Here is a 17,168-nt window from a genome sequence, read left to right on the forward strand (position 1 = left end):
TTAAGTGACTTGCCCAGGGTCACACAGCTAGTAAGTGTTAAGTGTCTGAGGCCGGATTTGAACTCAGGTACGCCTGACTCCAGGGCCAGTGCTCTATCCACTGCGCCACCTAGCTGCCCCGGTGTTTAATTTTTTTTAAAGACTTTGTTGGTTTTCTCAACAAGTATTTATTAAAGGATACCTGTTAATCTTATTTTCTTGAGTCTATCTTACACATTGATACTTCTTTAATATCTTTAATTAAATTACTTCCCTGCTTTAAAAACTTTCATTCGCCCCCAAGTTCCTAAAACCTCAGCTTTTGAGGACACCTGTAAACAAGCTTCACCCTACCTATACAAATTTATTTCACCAGTTCTTAGTGTTTTGCTTATGTTGTTGGCCTTGCTGGAATGCCAGCCCATATTCTTTTTAGACTGTTTAAGTTCTACTCTTCCTTCCTACCCCACTTTCATGAAGCTTTTTCTTAACTGCAGTTAACTTCTTGATCCTCTGAACTATATGTACTACAGCATTTTTAGTCTGCACCGCAGTTTAGCACTTTGCTCATTTATATTATTTTCTTGCCATTGCATAGGTATTGTTCTTGTTTCTCTGATAAGATTTTAAACTCCTTTAGAGCAAGGATTTTTATCTTTAAGCATCTTATAAACTTTCTGGTACTAGCAATTACAAAATAATGCAATCCATTGATTTACAATAACTGACTAATTTAACTACACTAAGCTTGATCTCCTTTTACATAAGCTCTGTGTACTGGAACCTAAAAAATATCAAGGTATTTTATACTTGTAGTCTGTAGATGTTGGATTGTTACAAATGAGAAAGAGAACACAGTTTAATGTTTTAGGGTTTTTGGTCCAAACCACTGAGCTTTTGATTTACTGGACTATTCATATAATTTCCATTTATTGAAGCACCTTTGTCAGTCGCATTTTGCAAATAAGCCAGCATCTCTGCTCCAGCCAAGCTGAGGTCCCAGGCAAAAGAGAGCTGACTCTCTCCTTCCTCCTCCCAGAAGCCTCCTTGGGAACCAGAAACAGGGCCATCCAGACACACAGCTCCAAGCTGATTGGCTGGTAGCTTTGATTGACAGAACTAACAGGTGGCTCTAAGCTGCAAGCCAGCCAGCTTCCCAACACTAATGACACATGGCTTGTCCTCATGGCTTCTCCTCATGGGGAGCTTCCCTACAGTATCTCTCCAGTAGGGGGTGCCATACCAATTCTCACATTTATAAACTTCTTTAAAACTAAACTATTATTATGAGTAAGATAAATTTATTTTTAAAGCTTCATTTTAAATTAAGTAACAATGCAGAACTTAGCAATTTTATTGTGATTGTTGGTCTTGCTTTTCCTTGCTGAATTTTCTATGACACCACCTGATTAGTGGTACTATTAACAGTTTGTGTTTTGTATATCCAGTGCATCTTTCTTTTTATCATAACTGGAAGGGAAAATATACCCAGTCACCAAATATTTATTAAGAACATACTTTGTATATGAGGGAGAGTAATATTCCCTGAGGCTGGAAAGATAGGTTGGAGCCAGATTGTGAAGAGCTTTAATAGCTAATAAAAAAAGTTCATACTTTATCCTAGAGTCTATAGGGACTCACTGGAGTTGACTGAGATGGGGAGTGAGCACTGTGTGTCCCCCTCTGACAAGAATATGCGCCTAACATTTATTTATTTATTTGTTTGTTTGTTTTGGGCAGGGCAGTGAAGGTTAAGTGACTTGCCAGGGTCACACAGCTACTAAGTGTCAAGTGTCTGAGGCTGGATTTGAGCTCAGGTCCTCCTGCATCCAGGACCAGTGCTTTATCCACTGCACCACCTAGCTGCCCACTGCTCCTAACATTATTGCCACCACCTCTTAAGGTAGCCCATTCCATTTTTTAATCGCTCTAATTATTAGGAAATTTTCTGTAACGTTGAGCCAAAATTGGCTTCTTTGCAACTTCCTTCCATTTTTCTTTGTTGTTTCCTGTAGGACTTGTCTATCTTCCACATAAGACAGCCCTTTAGATACTTGAAGACAATTCTGAGTCTTCTCTAGGCTGAATATGCTGATCTCATGACACAAAGTATTTATCATCCAGCTTATCAATGTCCTTAAATTGTTATGTTCTGAATAAGCATAAGATCATAGGTATAAGATCATAGGTATCCAATTGGGGGGGGGAGGGCGGGCAAGGCAATGAGGGGTTAAGTGACTTGCCCAGGGTCACACAGCTAGTAAGTGCCAAGTGTCTGAGGCTGGATTTGAACTCAGGTACTACTGAATTCAGGGCCAGTGCTTTATCTACTGTGCCACCTAGCTGCCCCCATAGGTATCCAATTTGAGGCCTGCATAAATTTAGGGTTAGGGTCATGTAGCCACATGACTCCTAAGAAATATTTAACAAAATAAATAAAAATACAATACGAACATAGATTGTATTAATTTGCAATTTTCTAAGTCATTATGTAGTCTTCAGCCATTGCCTTAGATGAATTCTAATGAGAGCAGGCTTTCCTTACAGCCTATATCTTTCTTTTCATCCCACTGTTACCACCTGCCTAAATTATTTTTTAAAAGCCTCTTTGCCCATTTACCTCCACTCTCATCCCAACCAGTTCTATATGCTTTGGACATATTATTCTTCAATGTGTCCAGATTTGTTCTTGGTGCACACGCTCAAAACCCTTAAGCGGCTTCCTATCACCTAATGAATAACATTCAGGCTCTAGGCAGGCTTTGTAGATCTTCCGCAGTCTGATACCTCATCTATCTAACCATACCTCATACTTTTTCCCTCCACACGCTGTATTCTGTGCTTCAGCCAAACTATTCTTCATTATCTCCCAAACAGATACTTCCTTGGTGCTTCATTTCTTCCATCTTAATGGTTCCTGTGTGTGGAATGCCAAAACAACACACAATAAGTATGTTTGTTACCTATTACCAGACTGAGTACATATCTTATTTATCCCTTTCCTCTGAATGCTGGAAGTATGATTTTTAAAATTATATTTAAAGGCATGATAGTAATGTATAACCTATATAAAATGTTTGTTGGCCTCAGGAAGGGTGAGGGAAGGGTGGGTGGGAGAAAAATTTGGAACTCAAAAAATATCTTTACATGTAATTGAGAAAAATTAAAAATAAAAAGTTAAATTAAAAAATTATATTTAAAGGAATTTTACTCGTAAAACAAATATCCTACGATGTCCAAATTATTTGTTTTGATAAATTTTGCTATAAGTAACCACTTTAGTATTTGCATTCCCAGTGATCAGAGAAAAACCTGGCTCTGTTCTAGACTTATAAATGAAAAGAAGCCATAGAATCATAGAATATTAGCCCTGGGAAGTTCCTTGGAAATTATTTAATACAACTTTAATTTTACAGATGAGTAAAATGAGATTAGGAGTTTATAGTCACAATGGTTAGGAAGTGATGATCAAAACTAGAAACTCTGGTGTTTTGATTATTTGCCAGTGGACCATGCTGTTGGCAAAGTCAGTTTTATGTATATATCATTACCTCAATCTCATCATTTCTCCAAGCTTATAGTAAATACTTAATGTTTTCTGAATTGAATTAAATATAATCTCAGGAATATTGATTGAAGCACCAAAGCTCCTATTAATTTAGACAGTGGATATATTTTAGGGAGATAGAAAGTGGAAATATAACCTTGGGTAAATTATGTGCCCATGACCAGGACTTAGAAAAGCTGTTTTATTTAGAACCTTTCATTTGTAATTGTTAGAAACGCAGCTTACAGCTCAAAGAATCGCAGCAGGCAGCAGAGTGTGGTTGAAGGCATCTTTATTCATCTTCAAAGATGGGCACTCTTCTGAATGTGCCAGAGAGTGCACTAAAGTGAGATCCTGCACTGTTATTTATACCCACCAAGGATCCCTCTCTACCAATCACATTACAGTTCCGATTTACATACAGCATTACAAAAACAACCAATCACGGCATGTAGTACCACTCTCCCATATATGGCGACTGTAAAGACTAATCAGATTGTATCAGTTAACCAATCAGACTGCCCCATTAACAACCAGTCAGACTGCACCAGTCGACCAGTCAGATTTCAACACTAGGCTTTAACCTTATTCTGGGCAAGAATGTCCCCATTCCTCATGAGAACAGTGCTGTGTGAACATACATAACCATACATAACTTGTCAAGAAACAAAACTTACGTCGGGGTTTGAACATCGGGGTCATGTGGGGATCACCTCAGGCGCCTCAAGGTGAACTCCCAGCCTAGCTTGGCTCCCACAGAGTGCAGACCCCATTCCAGGCCCTGCTCTGGTGTAAGGCTCAGGAGCCTCAGCTCCTCAGAGCCTTGTGTGCTGGGCAGCCCCCTGCTGGGAGGTTTAGGCAACAAAGCTGTGGGGCTTAAAACCAGACTCACTATCTGTCTTTAAGGCTCTGAGAAGAGTCCAAATAGGATCTTTTCTCTCATAATGAATTTCCTTGTTGACAGTGGTAGCCCTCTGTGATATTTATAAAGTAGGGAAAATCTGACATCAGTGCCTCAGTTTCCCCATTTCTTTACCTTTACTTTCCTCAGAAGCCATCTCTCTTTTACCTTTCCCTTCTCCTCCCTCAGGGGTAACTAGGTGCTACAGCTCCAGACCTGGAGTTAGGAAGACCTGAGTTCAAATCAGACACTTAGTAGTTGTGTGATCTTGGGCAAGTCACTTAACTATATTTGCCTCAGTTTTCTCTTTTGTAAAATGAACTGGAGAAAGCAAACCACTCCAATGTCTTTGCCAAGAAGATCCCAAATTGAATCACAGAAAGTCAGATATGACTGAAACAACTAAATAACAACTACAACAAAACTCCTTCAGGCCTTTGTTTTCTCCTCTTTGAACCAGCTTCTCAAATACTTCACCCACGGAAATATATCCACTGCTGACTTTAATATTACCCCTTCCAGTGTTGGTAGTTTTAACCATCTACTAGCAACAGATAGGAAGATATTAAAGGACAGCTTCAAAACTGTGATGTCATCCTCAGCTCTTACTTCTGTGAGATTTAAAATTGGATATTAGATCATAAATCTCCCCTACTTAACCCTTCCCTTAACTCATCTCCCAGACTAGTAAATGGAAGAAGCTTCTGGTTTTCTAGATAGAGCCTTTATTGTATATAAGGTGTTGTTGATTAGAAGGATAGGAAAACAGAAATACAGTACAAATCGTCTTAAATCTAGGCTTAGTCTATATTCCTTATAAAAACTCACCAAACCGATTTAGGCCACCTTTGGAGTGAGTCAGACCATCTGTGCCGCGCCGCCCGGCGTCCCGCCAAGCCGGCAAAAAAAAAAGCTACTCTCCTTCTCTCCACCCCGGAAGTCCCAAAAAACCCGGCAGGCAGTCTGACATGCGCAGCAGGCGCACTGTACCTGGCAGGCAGTCTGACATGCGCAGCAGGCGGACTACCCGGCAGGCAGTCTGACATGCGCAGCAGGCAGACTGTTCATCTCCTCCCCAAAAGGGTGGTCCTTGAAAAACTGGCGTCTTTCAGTTATCCTAACCGACTGTTAAAAACTTTCATATTTTACCACACTTCCCAAATGTTGTTGCTAGCACCTTTTTTTCTTAGGTTACTTCCCATCTACTTTGTATATAAATCTTGTATGTACCTAGAAACTTATATACTGTCTCCCCCCTTTGGAATGTGAGCATCTTGAGAGCAGAAACTTTACTTTGTATCCTCAATGGTTAGTATAGTACCTGGCACATAGTAAGCCTTTTGTTCAATCCTAATTCTTAGGCAATTATTTTCATCAGAGAGCTTTTCCATTTGGCTTTTCAAGCTGTTGACTTTTTTCTCATGTCTTTCTTGCATCACCCTCATTTCTCTTTCCATTTTTTCCTCTACTTCTCTTACTTTATCTTCAGAGTCCTTTTTGAGCACTTCTATGGCCTGAGACCAATTCGCATTTTTCTTGGAAGCTTTGGATGTAGGAGCCCTGACACTGCTGTTCTCTTCTGGGAGTGCACTTCCATCTTCCTTGTCACTAAAGAAGCTTTCTATGGTTTGCAATTATCTCTGCCTGCTCATCCTGCCCATCTTTCACTTGACTTTTAACTCCTTCTTATTGTGGGGTATATACTGTCCTAAGCTTTAGGGGGGCAGTTGTTTCACTCTCCTGGCCCTTTCTCTGGTCTGTAGATAACCCCAGGCCAACTTGCCAGTCAACCAGACAGCAAAACTATGTGCTGTGGTTGCTAGCTCTGAAGAGCCTGTACCCCTCCCTGGCCTGGGCCACCACTGTTCAAGGTTTCTTCCTGGTTCCCTGCTGGAGTAGGACATCCATATTCCCCCTTAGCCCCTACATACACCCTGTAGACCTCCCCCACCCCCCAGCCAGCCGTTCAGCCCTCTCACTGGACCATGAGCTTAGTTCCAGAAGATGCCTGCACTGCAGCTGATTCAGAGGCCGGGGGTTAGTTTCTCCGGTGCAGCCTGCCTGGGGCTGTGTCTGTGTTGGCCTGATTGCAGGGCTGGACTCCACTCCCAGCCTGGCTACCCCTTCTGCCGAACTTCCAAGGTGTGTTTAGTTGGAAAATAATCTCAGCCATCTTTTTGTGGGTTCTGCTGCTCCAGGAGTTATTTTATGGCTGTGTTTGGAGATTTTGGGGGGGTAAGTGTATCAGGAAGTCTGAGTAGTTACTGCCTTTCTTCTGCCATCTTGGCTTCCCATAGTAAGCCATAATACTTGCATGTTGACTGACTGATATGTATATTTGGAAGTCTTCTACATAGAGATGATAGTTGAATCCATAGGAACTTATGACAATTATGAAGAGAATGCAGAGAAAGAAAATATAGGAGGTCTCAAAACCCCAGGTAGATAAAGCAAAGCAGAAATAGATAATAATAATTGTTAGAGACTTCATTTGAGTATTACTTGAAAGTAGAAATTGGGATTGGGCATTTAACATTTAACATTCTTGGAGTCTGCTTTCTAGAGCATAAACACATAAAACAGTGATCCAACCATCCTCTTTCTGGATAAGAAAGGTTAAAAATTTGGAGAACAGCATGCTTTTCTATCTCTTGAGTAACCAAATTAAATCTTTTGTAATGGTTGTGATCTAATATCTATACATAGATATAATATCTGTACAGTATCTACACAAAGGTCAAATACAATCTTAAAAATTGTTCAGTAAAAGTAATAAGATGCAAAGTTTTAAATACTGGTAATCCTACTTTTATGGTAAGACAAATACAAATTTTAATCCAAATGTGTATAAGAAGTATCACATTGTCAAAATAGCATTCCCGTATATTAAATTCTGTTCTCCTCAATACTTTCTATATCTCCGCATGATCAGGCATTAAGTCCTTGACATGTGTGTGCCTGTGAGTTGGAAGGGAGAGTATTTCCAGAAGATGGTAGTTATTCCTTTTGTATCACAACTTTCCCCATCTCGGTTTTGATATATCATGCATCAGCATAAGAAACTGAAAGGGAATTTTTGTGGACTCCATAAGCGATACACAAAGGCCCCAAGATGACACAGAGCCTATGACCAAATACTTAACCCAAATTTTACAATAAGGTACTATAAACATGACATGAAAGAAAAAATTCATATGACTTCTCTGATATGAAGGGAGTACCAAAAATTTTTACGTGGATTTTCCAGATCATGGGAGAACTACACCCATAACCCCTGCAATGTCAAAGAGATACCTGTAGTTTGTGCTACTAATAGGAAACTTATATCTTGACTTGAAGACCTCTTTTCGTATATTTTAGTGATTCAAATACCACTAAACCAAGATAAACCTTTTTAGATGAATATTTAACAGCCTGCCATTTAGGAAACAACTTAGAGGCCCAACTAACTAATCCATCAGAGCCTGTAGTTCAGAAAATAGTAAGCCTAGAAATATGTTCATATGAAAGATCTAATAGACTACAGAAGATCTTCTATTTCTAGTCCCTATTAAATTTTCATTCTATCTTAGGTCTGTTATGGTTATAAACATTTTAAGTGCCGATAATGTGCAATGCTAGGTAATTTCACATATGTAGACATGCTACATTTCTACCTTTAAGGAGGTCTCATTGTGAATACTGTTGCTAATAAAAATTTCATATTCAAAACAGGTTTACATCAAAATACAGTGGGGAGAAAAACATATGTTAAGCTATCTGGCCCTATCTATATGCATTGACTATTACCACTATTAAGACTTAAGGTGGGGGGCATCTAGGTGGTGCAGTGGGTAAAGCACTGGCCCTGGATTCAAGAGGACCTGAATTCAAATGCAGCCTCAAACACTTGACACTTACTAGCTGTGTGACCCTGGGCAAGTCACTTAACCCTCACTGCCCCTTTAAAAAAAAAAGACTTAAAGTGTATATTTCCAGCTAGAGTTTCTAAATCATCTAAAAGGTGAAATTATTTTAATATCTGAAGTAAGTTACTACAACTAACCTGAGTGCACTTACTTTCACCTTTTTTTTGTGGACAACACACCTTATTGACAAGATTGACCTTAAATAGAAAGAATATCACATTAGAATTTTTAGTATTTGAGAATTTTTTAAGAAGCTGCATTAAATCTCAATATGAAGTCAATTTTAACTTTTTTTTTCAAATGATTTTTAATCCAATTGAACAATATTAATGAAAAAAGTATACTTTATTAACTAGGTTTAAGTGTGCTTTGAACATATTACATACACCCCTTTCCACCTCCTAATCAAAGTTTTTGGAAGGTCTGTTTTTACATTATTGAGCAAGCATATAAATTTGAAGCAACTGAATAGATCACTAAGGAGAAATAATATGAATAAAATAGAATGCTTATCCACATATCTAAAAATGATTTAGGTCTTTAACTGAAGGCTGTGTGGGAACAGGAAATAGAAAGTTCTCTTTTCCAAACTTGTATTTCTGTTATTCTGTCTTACATTGATTTTATATGACAGTTCTTTTTGAAGTAGCAGAGTTCTACTTTATTTTCCTTTATCAAACTCTTCAAGTACTATCTATAAAAGCAATATGTGGTAGCTATAAGTTACTCAAGTAGCAATTTTTAAAAGACAGTCCTTTGAACCTTTCCATCTTTGTTATGTGTAATTATGTGCAACTATCAATTTTTTAAAGTTTCAAAAGTCTTTATTTTGGCTTTTCCCTCCCCCCCCCAATAGTCCAACGATTTATTTTTTTTTTGGTCTCTGACAACCAGAACTTATTAGGTGCTCTTTTTCTTAGTTTAGATTTCCTTATCTTTATTGTATTAATTACTGTAGTCAGTGATTAAGATTGTGTTAGAGTTAAAAGCTGAAGTCATAAGTGTTTCTCATCATGTAATGAGTCATATTACGTTTTCTTTTGTTTTCCTTTGTCTCTAGATCTGCCCTTTTAAATTAAATAGTCTTATTAGTTGGTCATCTTAACACTAAAAGAACTAGGGAGATTGACCTTATAATCTTACCTTGAAATAAAATTTTCCATCTTTCTTACTTTCTTTTCTTTGCCTTGTAAAGAAAAAAAGATGCACTGGTCCTTTGTGGTATACTTAGAGTTGAGTTCATTTCACATTCTTACAGTGGATTTTAAACAGGGAATCTCTTAATTTCATATTAATGTAAGAGTTAATTTTTTATTGATAACTTTTGTTTTTACATCATGAGTGTGTTTATTCATCCCTCGTTCTTCCCCTATGACATGATCTATCCCTTTTAGCAAAGAGTAAAAAAAATAGACCAAGGGGCAACAGGAAGGATAGTCTGGAACAGCAATATAGCTGTCACATCTTTCAGCATATGTAGTATCCCACATTGAGAATCCCCAGCCACCACCTCTGCAAACAAAGAAGGGATCTCCCTTGCTATTTTAAGGTCTAGGTTCCAAATGCTGGGGTTAACTGTTGTCTTTCCTGGGTAATTTATATACTTTTATTTAATATTCTCTAGAAAACACATTTAACATGATATGACAAGATATCAGTAATGGCACTCTGGAATAGGGCAATTAACCTTGAATTGCTACAGTTTGAAATGTTGAAAATTGTTAGACCAGAGATGAGCTAACATGTTTGGAGAAAAAAGCATTTGGTAGAGAAAAAGCAGCAGCTGTCTCTATATACTTATGGTTATATTGAATAGAAAAGCCTGCCGTCTTTTTGTTACAACAATCCTGAGGTAAAGTGAGACTAAAATGACATTACTGTTTACTTATAGCACTTATTATATGTCAGGAAGTGTGGTAAGCACTTTACAAATATTATCTCATTTGTTCCTCATAATTATCTTGGGATGTGGGTACTATTACTATCCTTGTTTTATAGTTGAGGAAACTAAAGTACATAGAGGTTTAGTGACTTGCCCAAAGTCACACAGCTGGACAGTATTTGAGGCTAGATTTGAACTCAGTTCTTCCTGGCTCCAGGTACAGCACTCTAGTCACTGTGCTACCTTACTACCTCATTGGCTATGTCCAAAAATTTTGTGTGCTTTATTCTGCATCATGAATCTACCACTTCTCTCTCAGGAGGTGGTTCACTTGTTTCATCGACATGATCAGTCACTACTTAATTTCTGTTTGCCTATTCCCTCCACTGTAAAATTGAGATGACAATAGACTTGTAGACTTGTTCTGAGGATCAAATGAGTTAGTGTAATACCTGGCACATAGTAAGTGCTGCATAAATAAATAGTAATGTTATTTTAGTCTCACTTTACCTCACAGGATTGTTGTGAGATTCAAATAAAATTCTCTATTTTATTATCATTATGGTGTCAGTTTCTCCTCTCTCATTAGATAGTAAGCTTTTACAGGACAGATACTTCGTTTTTTACATTAAATAGATACATTCCACATAATAGGTGTTATTAAATATCTGTTTAAATCCTTCACATTCTGGGATAAAACTGTGTTCATATGTATAAATGTTATTGAAAAGACACACTTGTGACCAGCGGGTTTGGGTTGTTTTTTTTTTTTTTTAATATAACTATAAGGATATAAAGACAGCTGCTGCTTTTTCTCTACAAAATGTTTTTTTTCTCCAAACATGTTATCTCATCTCTGGTCTAACAATTTTCAGCATTCCAAACTCTTACTGTTGTTATTGTTGTTATCATCATCGTTACATCTCAATAAATTTCTGTGTTTACTTTTTCACCTTTGATTATTTTCTTCAAAACTTAAGTATATTTAGCTACTTTGTCCTCATTTTTAACATTATGCAGTTGTACTTGATTTTAAAAACTTAATAAATTAAAGCTATATTATTGGGGGGCAGCTAGGTGGCACAGTGGATAAAGCACCTGCCTTGGATTCAGGAAGACCTGAGTTCAAATCTGTCCTCAGATGCTTGACACTAGCTGTGTGACCCTGGGCAAGTCACTTAACCTTCATTGCCCCACCCCCCAAAAACCCCTATATTATTAAAACCAACCAATATGCTGTAAAAATTTCTTTATCATTTACTTCATTTCTATTTTCTTTCACTTTCTTGAATAAGCTAGAAGCTTTTGTCTTGAATAACTTCATTACTAAGAGGAATGCTTTTTTATTGTAATATTCAATCCATACATCTAAAAGATGCTCCACTTTTTTTTTTTTTTTTTTTGGCAGGGCAGTAAGGGTTAAGTGACTTGCCCAGGGTCACACAGCTAGTAAGTGTCAAGTGTCTGATCACATCAGACTAGGGTGAAAGAGATAGTGGCAAGGTGAGAAGGTCTTGGGGAATTACCTTATTTTTGAGGTGAGAGGTGTGGCAAGATTCTCAGCTGAGAGGGAGAAGGGAGTAGAGTGGGGAGTTTGAAGAGGGAAGAAAAGGTTCAGAATATATTGTGGCAAGTGGAATAGGGAATCACCTGGTTAGGCTCATTTGCAATTGGCTAGCATAAATTTGTGGTGTAACCAGTCAACATGTTCTCTTGATTTCCTCCCATTCCTTTCAGCAACATGTGATTAGGCTCGAAAGAGACAGGTGGTGGGAGAAATCTAGGCCAGGGGTTTGTAAGACATGATAATGCAACCAGAGAGAAAAGAATTCAAGACTAAAAGATAGTGTGTGGAGTTGAACTGATTCTCCAAGGGATTGAGACTTCAAAGAAAGGCTAGAAGGGATGGTGGCCTAGAAAGGTACTAAGGGATTGGAGGCTACAGTGAGGACAAAAAATAGGAAGTAGAATACTCATGGGTGGTGGCAAGATCTGGGGTGTGACCATCCCTTTGTGTAGCATATAGCTGGAGTATGTCATGGGAGTTGAATGGACTGAGGAAGAGAAAATAAATTTGAGGGAACTTAAATCATCTATGTTCAAGACTTTTAGAATGAATATAGGAGTTAAGGTAGAAAGAACAACTGTGACCAAGAGGCTGGACTCAAGCTGACCAAAAACTCAATACATGGGCTTGCAGCAAAACCTGACCCCACACTTCAGTTCTTCACTACCATTATCTCCAGTGATATAGAGATCCCAGTTCCAGGCCACAGTATCATTGTTAGGGCTGTGACAGGCAGCTAGTGCTACAGTGGACAGTGTTCTGTGCTGCAGATTTCTGCAGGAGAACAGGACCAGAGAGGAAAGGGTAGGACACAGGTCTGGACTAGAAATAGAGCTCAAGCCACTCCATTTCCCCCTCCTCCCAGAGCCTCAGCAAGCCAAACTACAGAAATGAACCCTGTAGCGCCAGCACAGCAGCTTTCTAAACTGAGAGTGCCAGGCCAGAGAACTGAGGAACAGAGGAAGCAGGACAGGAGACTGGCACACATTCCTGAGGGATGAGGAAACGGAGAATGTGGCATTCCATTTAAGCCTAAAGGAACGAGCTCAGTATCCATTTGGGGCCAATTCTGTCCTTCCAGAAGTCATTTGGAGCAGAGTTAGGCTGATAAACTCTGAATTGCCAAGAGTGGAAGGAAGCTGGGATACTTTGAAATCCAGGCCCCCAGGAAATCACCATTATAAGAAAGGGAGTCAGAATGTAAACAATAGGGGAATATTAGGGGGCTTATGTGAGAACACAATTTCCAGAGATCTCAGGAAGTAGGAAACCCAGAAGACCTTGAACAAAAGCAGATAGATCAACAGAAGAAATATTAACAACAGAAGGATTTAGCATCCAGATTTAGCAAATGTGGGGGCAGTTAGGTGGCACAGTGGATAAAGCACCGGCCCTGGATTTAGGAGGACCCGAGTTCAAATCCGGCCTCAGACACTTGCCACTTACTAGCTGTGTGACCCTGGGCAAGTCACTTAACCCCCATTGCCTGCAAAAAAAAAAAGAAAGAAAGAAAAGAAATAATACCAGACCTGAAGAGATTATTTGCTTCTTGAACACCCCATTCAACAGAAATTCAGAAGGGGTAAATAAATGAAGAACAATAACAGCAACAGAATGGCAGCAGGGAGACCAATAAGAGATTTCTTTCTAAATGTACACAAGAAGACATGGGTGAAGGCAGAAGTCAGTTGGAGGTAACAGTGAAGGTGCTGGCCTGGGGCATTATGGATAGAATTTCACTGTACCATCTATAGGTGAATCGGGTTTTGTTTTGTTTTGGTGGTATTACAACGAAGTGGGAGGGCACATGAAAAGAAGGGAGAGGAACAGGATAGAAGAAAGTGTGTGAGGTATCCTGCTCAAATAAAGGGCTAGCAACAAGGGGCAATTGACCCTTGTGGTTTCAGGAAGAAAAGAGCCTGCAGGGGAGTAGAAAAGAAGGAAGTGAGAGAGTTTGAAGGCAGAAGTGGAGGAAAAAGGCTTTGCTGGTGTGATGAAATAATGAGATTTAGCAGATACTCAAACACCCACCTGGAGATTAATCTAGACTGATTGAATCAAGTGAGAGTGATTAACTACTGATTAGCCTACTTCAAGTTAACTGGATTGTAATCACACCTTGAGAACACCTTCAGAACCAATGGATTTGGATGATGCCAACCAATCAGCTTGAAGCAGTGTGTAAGGACCGCCTCTTGTTCCAGACCTATAAAAAGCTTCCACAATCAGTTTGCTGGAGAGAGTTTGTGATTGAAGCAGGCTTGTGGCAGAGGATTTGAGGGAGAACCAGACCAGGCTGGAACTCTAGGCTAAATAGTCTTTTTTCTTAACTTTCTGAACTCCATGGGAATATCTGTATGCTTTAATAAATGTTTAATGCCCAAGGACTGGTGCTAAAGCTTCTAATTTAAGGCAACCACAATTTAGATTTTAAACATCATGCTGGGGGTGGGGCGGGGCAGGCAGCGGGCGAATTCTGTGAAGAGATGAAGAGAGAAAGGGACCTTACACTGTGTGTTGTCGAAAGGATTTGGTTCTTGAAAAGACCACTCCTTCTGTCTTGGGAAGGGGGGTAATTGTAACACCTAAGGGCACAGGAGGGCATGGACCCAGGGAGGATTTTTTGAGGGAAGTGGGGGAAGGGAGTATGGATCAGTGGTGGGGTACATAATCAGGTATTTGGGAGAGGGGCTCTGATACCTGCAAGAATTGGCATTGTTTTGGTAAGGCACGATGGAGGAGAAGCAATGTCAGAAGTTCCCTAGGGAGGAGAGTCTAGAATGAAAGTTTTAATTACATGAGAAATACAGAAAATGGAGAGAGACTAGATAATTATAGAGATCATGAACCAGAGAGTGAGGGTCTTGAGCAGACAGGATGGATAATGAAAAGTAATAAAGAAATCCTCTCTGAAAAGGGGTGTGAAAAAAAAAAAGAAAAGAAATTTAAAATAATGAATAGGGCTTGTTGAAAGAATTAAAAGGAAGGGAAATATCTACCTGAGAAGGGGAAAATGGGGGAAGAATTATATAACCAGATATAAGCAATAAAGAAAAAGGAACCAGTGAACAAAACACCAAGAGGAAAGGAGTAACAATAAGAGGGAAGGTTTGGGGGGCTGAGGGGGGAAAGGCCAGTGGGAATAGGACCACCTTAAAATATGGGTTCCTGTATTTCAGGAAATTTGAACAAGCGTGTCCCCAAGTTGAAAATAATCTTTCCCTCCTTAAATCTCATTATGCTTTGGATTACTTTTTTGAATTTATCACATTCTGATTAGTATTGTACTTGTTTGTGTATGTGACTTAACTCTCCTTCTCCTCTACTAGATTGCTAGGCTAGTCTCTTCATAGTCAATTTCCTGTTGTATTTTATGTAACAGAAATGCCTTATTAAACTTTTTAGGATAGGTCAAGATCGTCATTTATATAATCTCAGTTGAGTACCTCTCATAAGAGCCAAATGAAAAAATAGGCTCCAAGAAATAGATTTTTTTTATATATGTGTGTGTATATACACAGTTTCACAATTATAAAATTGATTTCATGTATATTAAGTGGTATTTTACTATTTTAATATTGTATTTTTGTAAATGATTCTGATCTTAATATTTAAGTCAAACATCTTTAAAAAAGGTCATTGAAGGAAAACCTTTTCTCAGTCTCAAAATTCCATAGTTTTTAGGGTTTCTTTCTGATGTTCAAGATATCTTTTTTTTTTTTTTTTGGTGAGGCAATGGGGGTTAAGTGACTTGCCCAGGATCACACAGCTAGTAAGTGTCAATGTTCTGAGGCCAGATTTGAACTCAGGCACTCCTGACTCCAGGGCCCGTGCTCCATCCACTGTGCCACCTAGCTGCCCCTAAGATATCTTAAAGTCACTAAATTATGACATTGGTGAAGTCTGTCCAAGGAACTATGTAATGGCTTGTTTTAAGTAGGTTAATAGACTGTCTAAAATAGAGTACTCTATTAAAGAGCATTCTCATGTACTATTCAACTTCCTTTTAAGTATTTTTTATGATGGTAGAAGTCCTGACATCTGTACATTAGTACTGACATCTGATAAAAATTTAAAGTTGACTATTTTATTGACAGCATCAACAAAGAGAGCATCGTGGATGTGGAAGGTGTTGTGAGGAAAGTGAATCAGAAAATTGGAAGCTGTACACAGCAAGATGTTGAGCTTCATGTTCAAAGGGTAATGTGTTATTTCTTCTTTTTAAATAAGTTTGTATGCTGAAATAAATTTGAGTAATTTTTATTAATATTTTTTCACATCAGATGTATATGTTTTTAATAGAATCAATATTACAGTGGTATGATTCTACAGTTTTTCCTCATCACAGGAAAAAAGTAAAAATTCTGGTTTTTCATTATTAATATGAACAAAACTTATTTTTTGTGGGTTAATGATTTGCACCAAGACTTAATAACTAGTTCTGATCATTTAAAATATAGACAAATTAGATGTTTAGTTAGTTCATTACATTTCAAGATTTATTATTAAATTTTAATTGTCCTCTGATTTTTTTTTTGAGGGCATCTTGGTGGCGCAGTGGATAGAATGCTGGACCTGGAGTCAGGAAAAGTCATCTGACTAAGTTCAGATCTGGCCTCAGACACTTCCTAGCTCTGTGACCCCAAACAAGTCACTTAACTCTGTTTGCCTAAGTTTCCTGATTTGTAAAATGAGTTGGAGAAGGAAATGGCAAACCACTCCAGTATCTTTGCCAAGAAAACCCCAACTAGGTCACAAAAAGAACAAGAACATTTTTTTTGGATCATAACAATTCAAAGGGATATAGTCACTGATTTTTGTAAATGGACTCCATGTAAATATTCAGTATAGAGCAAGAAGATTACAGAACTAAATTAGGAAGTCTTTCAAATGAAGATCATTTTAGATATAAAATATTTGTTTTTAGTTAATCCTCCCCCCCCACCTCCCAATGATCCCAAAAACAGAATGTCATTTCATTATGATGTCGATTTGACAATGGGATGGGATGTATGACTAGAATTAATTATAATGCATTGCTCTTATAAATTCTTGTATGTGTTTAGAACTTAGCTCAATTATCTTCCTTTGTTTAAATCTCATTTCTTTTTCTAAAAGAAATTTATAACTGGGTAAGCTTTAAATTAACCATTAAGAAAAAGAAGGAACCTCAAAAACAACATTAAATCAAGCCTCTAAACAGAATCTGGAAGTACAGAACCTACAAAAAGAGAGACACAATCCTCCTACTTGAGATAATTTAGAAGACTTCAGGAAAGGTCTGTCTCACCTGGGTGAAAGGGGAGGGCAGCTCAGCAAAGCTCAGCTCAGTGGGCAGCTCAACACTGCTGCAACTCGACACAGCTGAGAGTGGTACAGGTGAG

The 17,168-nt window shown here is 38.4% G+C and overlaps 1 protein-coding gene across 3 annotated transcripts in view; it reads left to right on the forward strand.

The window, feature by feature from the left end:
* DARS1 (aspartyl-tRNA synthetase 1) overlaps positions 1 to 17,168 on the forward strand; it is a 91,132-nt gene that overhangs the window by 39,753 nt on the left and 34,211 nt on the right. For all 3 annotated transcript variants that reach the window (XM_043995700.1, XM_043995699.1, XM_043995701.1), the window contains one exon: positions 15,882 to 15,984. In XM_043995700.1, the coding sequence (XP_043851635.1) occupies positions 15,882 to 15,984 (103 nt within the window). The remainder of the gene's footprint in view (positions 1 to 15,881; positions 15,985 to 17,168) is intronic.

This window comes from Dromiciops gliroides, chromosome 3 (genome assembly GCF_019393635.1).
Source record: "Dromiciops gliroides isolate mDroGli1 chromosome 3, mDroGli1.pri, whole genome shotgun sequence".
Classification (NCBI taxonomy): Eukaryota; Metazoa; Chordata; class Mammalia; order Microbiotheria; family Microbiotheriidae; genus Dromiciops; species Dromiciops gliroides.